The 15368-nt window shown below is 54.3% G+C and overlaps 2 protein-coding genes across 7 annotated transcripts; both read right to left on the bottom strand.

Annotated features, from left to right (window-relative positions):
• Positions 1-2: 2 nt before the first annotated feature.
• On the bottom strand, positions 3-6916 carry ISOC2 (isochorismatase domain containing 2). Of its 6 annotated transcripts, none has more exons than XM_082676221.1 (7): positions 6813-6902; positions 3518-3561; positions 3069-3224; positions 2737-2946; positions 2351-2421; positions 2074-2191; positions 3-417 (listed from the first exon to the last, which is right to left on the bottom strand). In XM_082676221.1, the coding sequence occupies exons 3-7, from the start codon at positions 3201-3203 to the stop codon at positions 337-339; spliced, it is 615 nt and encodes a 204-aa protein (XP_082532347.1). In that variant the 5' UTR covers positions 3204-3224; positions 3518-3561; positions 6813-6902; the 3' UTR covers positions 3-336. The 6 variants fall into 6 exon arrangements, with proteins under 6 accessions (XP_082532347.1, XP_082532342.1, XP_082532346.1 ...); XM_082676216.1 differs by having other exon boundaries at positions 2351-2444; positions 3069-3206; positions 6813-6901; XM_082676220.1 differs by having other exon boundaries at positions 3069-3206; positions 6813-6901.
• Positions 6917-8368: 1452 nt separating this feature from the next.
• On the bottom strand, positions 8369-14980 carry LOC309836341 (uncharacterized protein C19orf85; the record flags this gene model as incomplete). The annotated part of the gene is given in 5 exon segments (XM_082676307.1): positions 8369-8431; positions 8435-8463; positions 8466-8811; positions 14781-14968; positions 14971-14980. Coding segments are annotated over 5 exon segments (636 nt in total).
• Between the last annotated feature and the right edge of the window lie 388 nt (positions 14981-15368).

Genomic DNA, 15368 nt, shown 5'->3' with positions numbered 1-15368 from the left:
CAGTCACATCAATGTTTATTCTCTGAGACCGGGTCCCACACAGCCTGTGACACTCCCTCCCCCTCCCCTTGTCGCCCCTTGAAGTGGCCCGGGGAGGGGGGGCCGAGCCCCACCTCCAGCTCGGCTCAGCCAACCCCCGCCCAGCTTCCAGGAGTCTCATTTGCATTTCCGGGAGCTGCCGTCCAATGGAAAAGCGGCACCCACATCCCCTGCTGAGGGGGCGGTACCCCCGGTGGACTGCACCACTCTTGCGATCCAAGAATGGGGGGGGGAAGCGCTTCCAAGGTCCCAGGGACGAGAAGGTGGTCGGTCTCCCCTCAAGGCAGGGTAGGGAGTTCAGCGGAAGAGGGGGTTCTGGCCATGGAAGAGGCCCAGCAGCCCGCTGTCTGGGGCGGGCTCCTTGATGATCTTCTGGATCTGTAGGGTAGGGGTAGGGAGTCAGGAAGCGTCAAGGGTTCTCATCCCCATGACAGATCCAAGGGATACTTCTCCATTTTCATCTCCCTTGCCCCCTTAGTAGCAACTGGCCAAACCCACCATTGCCTCTTCTCAAAACTTTTCTTGGGGCCTCCCTTTCACCATAGCCACCAGGGTTAGCACCTGATCATCTGCCATCTCGGTCCACCTTGCTGACTTGGACCACTAAGCGTGACTGACTCTTTCCTGGGGCTCCTTGTCTACACATGCTTCTTCTTAAGTAATCTCACCTCTCTTATCCCTCAACTCTCAAATCCAGCCTGCGCCTTGCCCCTCAACTCTGGACTCACTTATCCAGCTGCCTCTTAGATGCTGGTGGTCACCTGACCTCTCAACCTCATTGCCGCCACCGCCACCCCCATCAGTAGAGAGCTTGAGCAACTGCGCTCAAGCCAGATCCTCTCTCTGTGCTGCCTCTTCACACCTTGCACCCATCAGCAATCCCTGTCATGCTAACCTGCAGAGATTAAAAAATGAAAATAAGCAAAGCCTGTATCCCCGCCGCTGCCTCCACCCTGGTTTCCCCCCTTCCTACCACATATCCATTAGCCACCTGGCACTACACATAGATCTGACAGTGTCCAGCCCCCCTGTGCAAACCCCCATGGCTGCCCCTCCCAACCCCCACCAAAATCTTTGGGAAGGCTCCGGCTCCTCCCTGCCTCCCCTCCTCCCACACTCAGCCTGCACTCACCGTGCCCTGCTACCGTTCCTTGAATAAGTCACGTTCAGCCCCACGTCCAGGCCTTTGCCCTAGCTGTCCCCTCCGCCAGGACCACTTTCTGGATGACTGGCTGCTCCTGCACTTTCAGGTCTCCACTGTAAGGCCACCCCCCAGGAGGGGCCTCCCAGCTGCCAGCCCCCATCTTATTTCTCACACATTCTACATGTTCCCTCCCCAGCTCCAGGCCACAATGCGAAATTGAATACAGACTGTCTTTTGCTATTGCCCCTGGACCTGCCACAGTGGCTGGCACATAGTAGGTGCTCAATAAATGCTCAACAGAACTAAGAGGAGGGGAAGGGGCAGACCTCAGAGGGCTGGGAATCTCAAGTTCGGGCATGTCCCGTTATCCTAAGGGCCAAGCAGTGGCCCTTAGTGGTGTGAAGCAGTGGGGACTACCTGGTCAGACCTGGGTACTAGGAAGGCCACTCGGGTGGTGGGTGTGGAGGCTGGACCTCAGTGCCATAGACTGGAGGAGAGGGTGGCAGGAAAGGGTCAAGGGGCTCCCATCTACAGGGCCCCTGCTGGACTGTTCTCTCCCGTCTGCCTGGCTCCCTCCCATCTCTACCTCACTCTAAAATCACCTTCTTCCGGGAGGCCTCTGGACCACCTTAGGCAACCCCTCCTCTGCACACCTGGCCCCCTCTCCTGCTTTATCTCTCTCTCCAGTCCTCGTGGCCAGACAGCTTCTCCTTTCATTGATTTATGGTGTTGACCCGCAGTTTCCCCCCACTAGAACTTAGCGCCCCTGGAGGCGGCAGCCTTCTGTGTTCCCGGATGTATCCTGTGAATATGTGGTGGGTGCTGAAAAGATATTTCCCGTTTGCACAGGAGATGGGGGAGGTCAGAGTGTGGGGCGTGGGGGTCAGTACCTCCTTGAACCGGGGGTGGGTGGCATCACCCACGAGCTGCAGAATAAGCCCTTCGCTGGTGGAGAGGAAGGCGCCGCTCTGGCGCATCCGGGACAGCGCCACCAGCCGGTCCACCTGGCTGCGGGGGGGCGGGGGGTGCATGTGTGCATGCGGTGTCAGTGCCTTGGTCTGGACACCCAGACACCTGGCAAACTCGGCAGGGATCCCACCCCCTGGTTCTTCCTGGGTGCTCCAAACCCATCCCACATGCACCCCACCCCTGAAGGGACCCTCTCACCTGCGGGAGGTGCAGGCGTCCACCACCACGTGGACCTGCAGCCCTTGGTCCAGGAGGTCCAGGGCTGTGTGCTAGGGGCAGAAAGAGGTAAGGGCTACCCCCAGACAAGAATAGGGATCCTGGGTGAGTGATTGGGGAACCAGGATGGGGATGAGGGAGGCTCGGATCAGGGCAGGAGGTCCCCAGATTACAACGGGATCCTAGGCAGGATGGGAGCCCCAGGTAAAGAGAGGGGTCCTTAGTGAAGGTGAAAGTCCCAGGTCAGGAGGGGAGTCATGGGTCAGGAAGGGGAGGATAGAGAGTTCTGGGTCAGGAAAGACACCCTTTTTAAGTTGGGGAGGTCCCAGGTGTGAATGGAGGTCCCCAAGGTTCAGTTGCGGTCTCACCAAGATGCAGGCTTGTGTCTCCAAGCCACAGAGGAGCACAGAGCGCAGCTGGGGCCGCGCGTCCAGCTCCTGCTGCACCGCGGGCACCATGCTGAAGCAAGTCTTGGACCATGGCTGCAGACTCTCAGCTCCCAGCTCGGGCACTGTGGGGCCCAGGCCTTGTGGGTACTGCTCAGTCAGCACAACTGGCACATCCAGGAGCTGGGCCACCTGGGTTGGGGTGAGGAGCAAAGGTCTGAGCCCAAGGAAGGGGCCGGAGGCCCAACTCCTAGGTCTGAGGGAGGAGGGGCTGGGGCCCTGGACTGGTGGGTCTGCGGGAGGAGGGGCTGTACCTTGAGCATGCGGGCAGCCACAGAGACGATCTGGGGGAAGAACGAGACATGGCGGAACTTCTCCTGCATGTCACACAGGAAGAGGATGGATGATCCAGGGATGATGCGTCCCAGGCCGGGCCTCACAGCTGCCATGTCCTGGGGTGGGCAGAGGGGCTGAGGGAGTGGCATCAGGCAGGGAGAGGCTTCTCTGCATGTCCAGGGTCCACATGCTTACACCCCAGGCTCCAAATGTGATCCTCCCCCGACCCCCAGGAGGAAACCGAGGTCTAAGTAGTGAAGTGTCCTGACTGAGGGCCCACTGCCCATAGCAGAGGGAGCAGGACTTGAGCCCCGAGGCAAAAAGAGCTGCATTCTCCCAGCTGCACCACCTCCCTCCTTCATGGCCTGGGGTCCCTCAAGTCTGACTGCCTCCTCTGAAAAGCAGTTTACCCGTGTGGAAAACTCACCAGCTGAACCCCCTTCCAGGTCTTAGAAAGAAAGGCTGGGGTACCTGTGGAGTGGAATATTACCCAGCCATAAAAAGGAATGAAGCAACGACACAGGCCACAGCGCGGAGGCCCCTCACCGCGATGCTCAGTGAGAGAGGCCAGTCACAGAAGGCCACGTGCAGGGGTCCATTTACACGGAATGCCCCAAACCCAAAGCGGCTTCGTCCAGAGACAGGGAGAGGGTTGGTGGTGCTTCCACCTCAGGGCAGCGGGGGTGGGGTGGGGTGCGGGGGCGTGAGGAGTGACTGAAAAGGGGTACAGAGTTTCCGTCTGGGGAGATGGAAGTGTTCTGGAACTAGACAGTAGTGATGGTTGCCCAATATCATGAATATACTAAGTGCCTCTTAATTGTACACTTTGAAATGGTCGAGATGGTAAAGTTTAGGTTATGTGTATTTTACCACAATTTTAAGAAAAAGAAAGAAAGGGACTTCCCTGGCAGTCCAGTGGTTAAGAATCTGTGCTTCCACTGCAGGGGGCATGGGTTCAATCCCTGGTTGGGGAACTAAGATCCCGCATGCTGCGAGGTATGGCCAAAAAAAAAAAGAGAGAAATATAAAAATTAAGAGGTCGGGGACTGGTAGAGCCACCTGGCCAGCAGCCCTTTTAAAGGGGAGGACACTGAAGCCCACGGGAGTCCATGAAGGCCAAGGTCCTGTGGGGACTAGAGGGGTGACTGCCCCTCCCTGCCCCCGTCAGAGTGAGCACTGGGCCCTGGACACCCCAAGTCTCACACGTCCCAGCCCATGTACCCAGAGGCTTGTGTCCCTGGGTGCCTGAGTTGCTAAACAAATGGGAGTCCTGGCTTTTGTCTGCAGCTCCCTCTCTCTCTGCATGTTACTCACTTATTTGTTGATTTATTTAGGAAACGGAGACCCTGCGGACCCAGCGGACCCAGTGGAGGGCAAGCCGGCTGACACTCACTCGGGGGAAGTTTCAGTTGCTGGCTGGTGAGTCCCCACAGGTGTCTATGATTATTCTTTAAACTGAACACATCTACCACTGAAAATGTTTTCTATGTGTGACATATCTAAAGTTTAAAAACTAGTGGATGGCTAAAATGGTGAATTTTATGCTGTGTGAATTTTGTCTCAAAAAACAAATGGAATGGAAACTCCCTCAAAAACAAAACCACACTGAATTAATTAATTGCATAATTACAACTGTGACCAGTGCTAGGATTGCTAGGGAATCTAATCCATCTTGGCAGAGTTCTCTCTGAGGAAGTGAAGAGAGAGGGAAAGAAAACAACCTTTTTGAAAACACAGAGCTGACCCTATTTCTCAGCTCTCCCCAGGGCCCCATGGCTTCTCTCTGTCCTCAGGACTACGATGTACCCTCCTCCCACAAGGCGCTGGACCCAGACCTTCCAGCCTTGGTGGCCAAGTCCCACTTCAGGGCCTTTGCCCAGGCAGCTCCCTCCACCTGGAGTGCTCTCCTCACTCCCATTCCCGGCTTAGCTCTCCACGGGACAGGAGGGACAGGGTCAGGTGGGGGCAGGGGCGCTGGAATGTCCGGAAGCCTGTGACAGTGACAGGAGTCTAGAGTGAGGCGGAGCTTCCCTTTGGGCTGTAGGAGCGGGGACTGCAAGAACCCCTAGGGAGAACCATGTGCCTACATTTCTCAGAATTACAGATGCACAAACCCTGTGACCCAGAGAACTCACTCCTAACTATCCTAAGTATTTATCCTGCAGACATACCTGTGAAATGACACAAAGTTATTCATTACAGGACAAGGTTATTCATTATGGGCGTCTGCCCAGAGCAAAAGAATAGAAATAAATCCAACATCCACGGTTAGGGTACTGGTTAGATAAGTTATGGTATATCCATACTATGGAATTCTTTGCAGCCAGGAAGAATCACAAGGGAGATCTTTAAGTAACAACGTGGAAAAGTGTCCAAGAGATGTTAACAGTGAAGAAAAAAAAAAAAGCATAATAGTGTGTATAACAATGCTCCCATTTGTGCCAAAACGCAAGAAGAAAAAAGTGTAGGTACTGTTCCAATCTGTATCTGCTCTCTCTGGAAGGCACATGAGGAACAGGCTCTTTCTGCAGGGACAGGCCTCTGAGGGGCAGAGTGTGAAGGACTGAAGGACATTTGATTTTCACTGTGTACTAGTCTGTTCCTTTTGAATTTTGGACAATGTGTAACAGGTTGTCTAGTCAGGAATAAATACAATACAGTAAAAGATTTACATAAGGCAAGAACCCAGCAAAACCAACCTGTGGCATTGAAGTTATGATAACAGTTATCCTTGGGCGGCAGTGTTGAAGGAGGGGTGCAAGGGGGGTTTCTGGGGTGTGGGGGACGTTCGGCTTCTGGATTTGGATGCTGTTGACACCAGAGCGCTCTCTTTGTGAAGTTATTTGAGCTGTGTATCTGTGATTTCTGTTTTCCTACATATGTGATATACTTCCATAAAAAGTTTTCAAAATATACAATAAAATAGGGAGGCCTCGCTGGCCGCGGTGGGGCTGGACTGGAGGTGGAGGCCAGGGTGAAAGTGGGGACTGCGGTCCAGGTGGCCAAGGGTGAGGCCTGGGCTCCAGTTCAGGCAGCGGGGACAGAGCGGGGAGGCGGCAGCTGGGCCTGGCTGTGGTCGGAGGGGAAAGAAGGAAGATCCTCAGGTTGCCAGTGGTCCAAGGGTGGCAGGTTCCAGGGACTAACTGGGGACCTGGAGAGGGGAACTGATTTGGGGGAGAAGATGAAAATGTGTGTGTGTGTGTGGGGTGAATGTGGGGAGGGGGTCTCGGCTGGAGACAGAGTTGGCGGTACTCTGGGTAAGTGATGAAAATTCAGAACGCAGCTCGGGGTGGAGGGAGCCCGAGGCCGGAGGAGGAGGAGCGGCCCGAGGTGGGCGGCAACCTGAGGAGCGAATGGGGCTGTTCAGATCCCCATGGCCTGGGGAACCCGGTTCTGCAGCCGAGACTAGCTGGCGGTGTGACCTTAGGCAAGTTTCAGCTCTGTCTGAGCCTCAGTTTCCTTATTGAGGAAATGGGAGCCAAACCCACCCACCACGCAGGGGTGACGCGGAAACTTGGTAGCGAGGGCGGAAGCGGCCCGTGGAGAATTCGAGCCCCTGGCTAGCCAATTCTGGAGGGCCCAGGCAGGAGTCCTTCCCCGGCTGTCCTCCACCAGCAAGTGGGGGGAGGTCTGTCCCCCCGCAGCGCCAGAAGGGCCTTATCAGGAAGGGGCCGGGACGCGGCCCGGCCCGTCCGCCGCAGGTGAGGCCTGTAGTCACTTACCTCCCGCAGCCGGACTTCCGCCGCTCGGGCCCACCCGCGGGGTCGCAGGCCTGGTAGATGTTTCCCAAAGCCCAGACACTTGGCCCGCCCCCGGCTCCGCCCGCGTCCCGCCCACCAGGGCTGAGCCGCCCAATAGGCACTCGTCTAGCTCTGCTCAGCCCCACCCCCCGCTCCCATCCAATCCGCAAGCGCCGCTACTTCTCCCTGGCGGGGGGGGGGGCTGCGTGTGGGCCAACTGTCCTTCCTGAGAGCGTGATTGGCCCGTCAGGGGGCGGGAAAGCAGCCAGTCTGACCAATGGGGAGTCGTGACAGGTGTGAGTGGCGGGCTTAAGGCGGAGTGGCGCGGTGGGTACCGAAAACGCGGACTCCAGCTGGAGAAGTGGGTGGGTCGCTACCTGCCCGGCTGTGAAGTTCAGAACCCCAGGGCCGAGAGGGAGAGAAGGAGAGAGAGAGGGAGGGGCTGTGCCCAGGGCAGGGGAAGGCCTGGGGTTCGAACCCTTGCCCTTCCGTTTAGAGACAAACTTAGCAAAGACACCCAAGCATTTTCCTGGAAAGGGTTAAAGGCGCGAGGAAGCCAAGAAATCCCTCCCTCTCCCCGCACGTTCGTTCTCTGTGCCTCAGTTTCCCCATCTCACAGCACCTGCCTCCTACGGTGGTGTTCGTAATATTTAGACTGTGTTTGGAAATGGGGTTGAAAGAGATGGAGAGTGAACTTGCCATCAGGCTTGGAATAAAATCTAAGCTACCCCCAATTCATGGTGTGCCTTTGTCAGTCTCTCAACCTCACCTCTTACCACTCTCCCTCGTCTCACTCCACTCCAGCCATGCTGGCCTCCTTTACTGTTCCCCCAACGTCCCACCTCAGGGCCTTTGCACGAGCTGGTTCCTCTGCCTGGAATCCCAGACTTTTGCAGTACCAGCTCCTTCTTGTCATTCAATGCCCTCCCTGACCACCCTACATCAAGCAGTCACCTGATCAGGTCGCTGTTCTATTTTCTTCACAGCACTAATGCCAATCTGAAATTGGAAATTTATCTTGTGTTTAAAAAAATGTATGGATGTACTCATTTATTTTCAGTACCCCTGACTTTACCCCCCGCCATGAGAACTCCTCGAGGGCAGAGATGTTATCTGTTTTATTCACTGCTGAATCCTCAGCACCCAAACCTGGGCCTGGCACATAGTAGGCACTCAACAAATCTTTGGGAATAAATAAGATGACACCAGACACTAGGCAGAGGTGAACCAGGGTAAGAGGGAACTGAAGGGACAGTTGCCAAGGAGGTGGGGTTGGGAAGAAAGAAGGGAGAAGGTGGGGGAGGGAAAGCGTGAACCCCCCCCCCCGAAGGGGCTGTGATGGGGGCACTGGACCTGGGAGAAGACCCATGAGGCCGTGGTCAGAGGTGGGAGTCTGGGCTTGGTTCATATTCCCACAGGCTGCCAGGAGGGTAGTGGATGGGACAAGGGGCTCCTGGGGGGGCGGTGGCTGAAGAACTGTCACGGAGGGAGGCGCAGACTGGTTTGTCTGGGAGCCTGGGCTGGATTGTGATTGGGTGTCATGGGGAGCGGGTCCCCCAGCCTTCAGGGATCCTCTGAGAATGGCAGGCACAAGACACCTCTCACCTGCCCACCCAACCTCCCTCAGGAGCTGAGAGCTCATTCCCTCCCATCCCCCCAGGGCATGCAGGGTAGGGAGCAGGGGGTCATAGAAGTGTGGGTCCTGCCTCAGGTCCGCCTGGCCCAGCACACAGTGGGACAGGTCAGATGACGCTGAGGGACACTCTGGGGGGACCACAATGTCCTCAAAGAGGTTGTGGGTGGAGGCGTCCAGGGCAGCGAGACTTAGGCTGGGGCCAGTGGGGGCCACATCACAGGCCACCCCCAGGAAGGGGGATGGAGGTGGTGGAGGTGGCCTTTGGGGTGGCGGTCTCTGGGGAGGTGCCTCCTGGGACAGGATGGATATGGCCAGGCGCTGGGTGGCAGCTTCGATCTTGGCAAACTGCCTGCAGAGAGAGCCAGGCATTAGCTGGGTGACCACGAAGGACTCCCCTCCTATCTGCCATCCCAGGAGTGATTTGTCCCTTCTATCCCTCCACATTTTTCTTCTCTGTGCTAATGTCTCTGCCCCTGGGTCCATTTTCATGAGTCTGACAATGTAATCTTTTTAACCCCATTCATAGGGAAGCTCTGAACAGCTGTGGGGTTTGTGCACTGCACAAGGCAGCACATCTCGTCCAACACTACGCACATTTTTGACATTTAGATTTAATATGACTATATTCCAACATGTAAAAGTAAAAAATGTCTTAAGGAAGGGGTGCCTTTAACAAAATTTTCACACAAAGGTGCACTGTGGGCTGGCAATGTGACTATAACATGATGCCCTGTGGATTCTACTGCCTAAGTAGTTATGAATCTGCATCTCCACCAACCCTCTCAGTATCTCCACTAACCCCTGGTTGGAGTCCCCAGCTTCCCCCACCTGGATGATTGTAATAGCCATTGCACGGGTCTCCCCCCAGTATTCCTAACCCCTCAGTAACAATGCAGACGGATCTCACAAACTGTTAGGGGCTGAACTGTGTCCCCCTAAAATTCATATGTTGAAGTTTTAACCCCCAGGACCTCAGAATGTGACTGTATTTGGAGACAGGGTCGTTAGAGAGGTGATTACATTAAAATGACATCATCAGTATGGTCCCTAATCCAGCAAGAGGAGATTAGGACGCACAGAGGGATGACCACGTGTGAAGCCAAAGAGAGGCCTCTCCCTGCCGACACCTTGATCTTGGACTTCAGCCTCCAGAATCATGAGAAAGTATCAATACATTTCTGTTGCACCAGTCTGTAGTGTTTGATTATGGAAGTTCTAGCAGGTTAATGCAAAAACATAATGTTGAACAAAAGCGGTGAGTTAAAATAAGTGGATACGTGACGCCATTTAAATAAAGTTCAAAAACAGGCTAACGCAATCGACAGTGAGAGAAATCAGGATGTGTGGTTCATGGGAAGGAGGTACTACCAGGGTCTCTGGGACAAGGAATGCCCTGTTCCTGGATCTGAGTGTTGGTTACGTCAGTGGGGCCCCTTTGGGAAAATTCATTAAACTCCACACGGTTGATGTGTTCATTTTTTTGTACTATGGTAAACTTCCAGGAAACGGTTTATTTAAAAATGTATCTGAGGGCTTCCCTGGTGGGGCAGTGGTTGGGAGTCCGCCTGCCGATGCAGTGGACAGGGGTTCATGCCCCGGTCCAGGAAGATCCCACGTGCCGCGGAGCGACTGGGCCCGTGAGCCATGGCCGCTGAGCCTGCGCGTCCGGAGCTTGTGCTCCGCAACGGGAGAGGCCACAACAGTGAGAGGCCCGCGTACCGCAAAAAAAAAAAAAAAAAAAAAAAAAAGTATCTGATATTGTATGACTCTGTTTATGTGGAATGTCCAGAATAGGCAAATCCCTGGAAACATAGAGTAGATTGGTGGTTACCAGGTGCTGGCGGGGAGGGGAGGATGGGGAGGGAATACTAATGGGTACCGGTTCTCCTTTGGAGTTGATGAAAATGTTCCAGAACTAGGTGGAGGTGATGGTTGCAAAACATTATGAATATACAAAATGCCTCTGAATTGTACACTTTAAAATGTTCAAAATGATGAATTATATATATATATATTTACATTTATATTTATTTATTTAATTTATTTATTTTTGGCTGCATTGGGTTTTCGTTGCTGCACGCGGGCTTTCTCCAGTTGCAGCGAGTGGGGGCTACTCTTCCTTGCGGTGCGCGTGCTTCTCATTGTGGTGGCTTCTCTTGTTGCAGAGCACGGGATATAGGCGCGCGGGCTTCAGTAGTTGTGGCGCATGGGCTCAGTAGTTGTGGCTCGCGGGCTCTAGAGCACAGGTTCAGTAGTTGTGGTGCGCGGGCTTAGTTGCTCCGCAGCATGTGGTGTCTTACGGACTAGGGCTCGAACCCGTGTCCCCCGCCTTGGCAGGCGGATCCTTAACCACTGCGTCACCAGGGAAGCCCAATGTTATATATATTTTCCTATATTTAGTGAGAGCTGCCACTATAACACTGTCTTTGATGCCAAGGAGGATAGTTATGCTCTGAGTGCCCCAGGGAAAGTTTTCAGTAATGGGAGGTCAGGTTAAATGACAGAGGGGGTGCGGGGGTGGGGGCGGGGGACTGATTTAAGTTTCATAACAACTACATGCCACGTATGGTCCCTGACCTGAACAAAGTAAGGATAAATGGTGTTTAGGGCTGAAGAGTCGTGACATTTGTGATTTACTTTTAAACTTATTTAAAAACATATAGATGAAAGAAATAGGCTAAGATGTTATGGACAGTAAAATCTAAGTGATGTTACATGAGAGATCAATAGGCCAGTGGCTCTTAAACTTCAGTGCACAACAGGAAGGACACCTGGAGGGCTTGTGGGAATGCTGGTTCCTGGGCCCCCGAGTTTCTGGGGTGGGGTCCAAGAATTTGCATTGCTAACACACTCCTAAGTGATGCTTAGGTGCTAGTGGTGCTGATCTGGGGACCACCTTTTTATTTTTTATTTTTATTTTTTTTCGGTACGCGGGCCTCTCACTGTTGCGGAGCACAGGCTCCGACGCGCAGGCTCAGCGGCCATGGCTCACGGGCCCAGCGGCTCCGCGGCATGTGGGATCTTTCCGGACCGGGGCACGAACCCGTGTCCTCTGCATCAGCAGGCGGACTCTCAACCACTGCGCCACCAGGGAAGCCTAGGGGACCACCTTTTTAGAACTGCTGCATCAGACAACTGTCTTGACTTTTCTGTGGGTTTGAAAAATGTTCACAAAAAGTTAAAATTTCATAGCGTGGGTGGGAGGGGGTTCCTGAGGGAGCAGGGCCTGAGCGGACCTGGAGGGAGGAGGAGGGCGTGGGTGGGAAGATGCTGAGGAGAGCTTGTCTCTGACCTGGATCTTCCTAGGCTGAGCTTGAGTGCTGAGGGGAATGTGCTTCAGAGCTACCTGGGCTGCCCTCAAGGCCACTGGTGGGCAGCCTGTGTCCCTGGGGAGCACGTGGTAGAACCGGGCATGGGGGTGGGGAGGTTGGGATGCTCTAGCAGAGAAGCTGGCCCTGGGGAGCAGGGAGGACAGACAGGGAGCCTGGGAGGCCAGAGGCTGGCATTATCACAGGGTCCAGATTGGGGGGAGGGCTGAAGATGGGGAGGGGTCCTTGAGCAGAGGAGGCTGAAGAGGAGTTGGGAGGCCAGCTCAGGAACACAGGGCTGGACCCTGTTTGGGGACATGAGTGTTTTCCTCTTCAGTGGTGTATGTGTGTGTGCGGGGTGAGCATTCTGGGTGTGGCCACAGCTGGGCATCCTGGTGGAAGGTGGCTTGCAGTATGGGGGCAGTGTTTAGGCTGAACCGGGCTCCCATTTACTCAAATTTGGTTCCACGACCTCCTGAGGCACGGTCCTGGGCTGGCTGGGGGGAGCCACCTACTTACAGAAAAGCAGGTCCTTTGGCAAGTCAGTTTACCTCTCTGTGCCTCAGTTTCCTCATCTGAAAAAGGAGGATTATAAAAGCACCTACCTCCTGGGGTTACTGTCAGGGATTAATGAGTTCATACTCACTGTAAGTGAGTACGGGGAGTTAAAACTGAAGTACTTAGAACAGTGCTCGGCACATACTAAGTATCAGATAAATTTTAGCTACCATCATCACCATCATCATCACCATCACCATCACTATCATCACCATCATCATCCTCACCATCACCATCACCACTATCACCATCATCCTTATCATCATCATCACCATCACCATCACTATCATCATCACCATCACCATCATCATCATCATCATCACCGTCACCATCATCCTCACCATCACCATCATCATCACCATTATCACCACCATCACCATCATCGCCATCACCATCATCATCACCATCACTATCATCACCGTCACCATCATCATCACCATCACCATCATCATCATCACCGTCACCATCACCATCATCATCACCATTATCACCACCATCACCATCATTGCCATCACCATCATCATCACCATCATCATCACCGTCACCATCATCCTCACCATCACCATCATCGCCATCGCCATCATCATCAGCATCACCATCACTATCATCACCATCATCATCCTCACCATCATCACCACCATCACCATCATCACCATCATCGCCATCACCATCACCATCATCCTCACCATCACCATCACCACTATCACCATCATCCTCATTATCATCACCATCACTGTCATCATTACCATTATCATCCTTACTACCATCATCACCATCACTGTCACCATCACCATCACCACCATCCTCCTCCTCATCACCATCATCATCAAGTCCCTGAGATGCTATATCCAGGCAGAACTATAAAGTGGTCCAGAACATGGGCTCTGGATTCAGACTGCCTAGGGTTGTATCAACTGTCTAGCTGTGTAGCCTTGGACAAGTCATTGAACCTCTCTGAGCTTCCTTGGCTGTAATATAGGGGAAAGACAGAACCTACAGTGTGAGTTTGTTGGGAGCATTAAGTGATGTAGTGTATGGCAAGGCCTTAGTACACTGTACCTGGCACACAGCAACCTCAAAAAATGGTTACTGTCAGAGGGTGAAGGGAGAGCACAGGGCAAGGTGGGATGGTGCTGGGTGGGTGTGAGAGTGGGGACAGGCTGAGCAGAGACCTGAAGGAACAGAGGTCTCCATCCACATTCCTGGAGACAGGGAACCGCATTGTACCACAAAGGGAAGAGCATGTGCAAAGGCCCAGAGGCTGAATGGTGAAGTGCTAGATGGGGAGCTGAGGCTGGCAAGGGGAACAGGGGCTACTAGGGCAGAGCCTTTGTCCTGAGGGCGATGGGGAGCCATGGGAGAGGGGCCAAGTGTGGTGTGTGGGTTAGAAAGGCGCTACCTTCAAAAAGCCCCAGAGTCGGACCCCATCTCCACAGCCCAGTCCCCCACCCATCATCTGAGCCACCATCATCCCTTGCCTGGATCACTGCAGTAGCCTTCTACACAATCTGATCTCCGCTCAACACCCAGAGGGATCCTTTCAGATTGTACCACATCCCAGCCCAGAGCCCAAGTCCCTCCAGAGGCCCATGAGGTCTCCACGATCAGGGCCCTGTTTCTTTTGAACCTAATTCCCTTCCCCTTTCACTCTGTTCCAGCCACCCCAGCCTTCTTACTTGCCCTGGAACACACCAGGGATGTTCCTGCCTCAGGGTCTTCGCACGTGCTGTCCCTTTCCTGGTATGCTCTTCCTCAGACATCCACAGGGCTCCTTCCCTCACCTCTCTCAGGTCTCTGCTCAAATGTCACCTCCTCAGTGAGGCCTTCCCTGACACCTTACCTAAAATACCAACCCTCCCCCAGCATGCCCTCCGCAGCACTTATCACCTTCGAACACACCATATTGTTTGTAAAAATCGGGGTAAAATTCATATCACTTAAAATGAACCATTTTAAAGTGTGCAATTCACTGGCATTCAGTACATTCATGATGTCGTGCAACCACCACCTCTAATTAGTTCCAGAACTTTTCATCACCCTGGAAGGAAACCCGGTACCTATTAGCAGTCTCTCCCCATCGCCCCCCACCAGCCCCTGGCACCCACTAATCTGCCTTCTGGCTCTGTGCATTTGCCCGTTCTGGATATGTCACAGCAATGGAATGATACCACAGGTTGCCTTTTGTGTCTGGCTCCTGTCACTCAGCACTGTGTCTTCAAGGCTCCTCCACTTGGTAGCATCATACCGTATCATTCGTCTCTTTATTTTGGCCTGCCCACTGGAACACGAGCTCCATGAAGACAGAGAATTTTGTCTGCTTTGTACTGATGGGTCTCTGGGGCCTGGCGCACAGTTGGCACTCAGTAAATGCATACTGGTGTTGATTGCATCCAGCTCCGGGGTCCACTTCTCTCTGTTCGGTCTGGGCCTGGTCTCCCCAACACCAACGGCTCCCCTCCCACCCCGCTCCCCTCCCCTGCAGATCTGGTTGTGAAGGAACCTCCTATGGTTGGGCCTCCTTTTGGGGGGCTGGGTCTGCCGGGGGTGCAGGGTGCGCAGCACATAGGCGGCTGCCCCAGTCACGAAGGCATACAGCTCCCGGGGGCCGGGCTCGGAGATTCCAGAGGCTGACGGGCCCCGGGGTGCATGGCCAGGGTGATCTGGAGTAGCTCCCCCCAAATCTTTGAGGGGCAAGGAGCAGCCAGGGCTGTAGGTTCAGGGCTGGGGGGTGGGGGACAGGAAGAGAGATGGGCTTTGGGAGGGTGGGTGGGCTCTGCAGGGAAAGGCCCTCCCCGGGCTGGCAGAGGCAGGGCCTGGGCAATTAGAACATCCCTGAGGTTTGAGGCACCTGTAGGTGGGGGTCTGATATAGGAAGGCAAGGGGGCAGGGAGGGGAGGGGTCTTTCTGTGTGTCCCCCAAGGGCCCAATTAGCACATAGTTGGACCTGCGATCTGGGACAGTGCAGTGTAGGTGGGGGGCCAGAGAAAAGCTCCTGGAGATGGCCAATTAAGGGGACAAAGCCCTCATTAGGGAAGC

This window comes from Grampus griseus (assembly GCF_964374135.1).
Source record: "Grampus griseus genome assembly, chromosome: 19".
NCBI lineage: Eukaryota > Metazoa > Chordata > Mammalia > Artiodactyla > Delphinidae > Grampus > Grampus griseus.
Note: the sequence above shows the minus strand (reverse complement) of the source record. Positions and strands in the feature narration are given on the sequence as shown.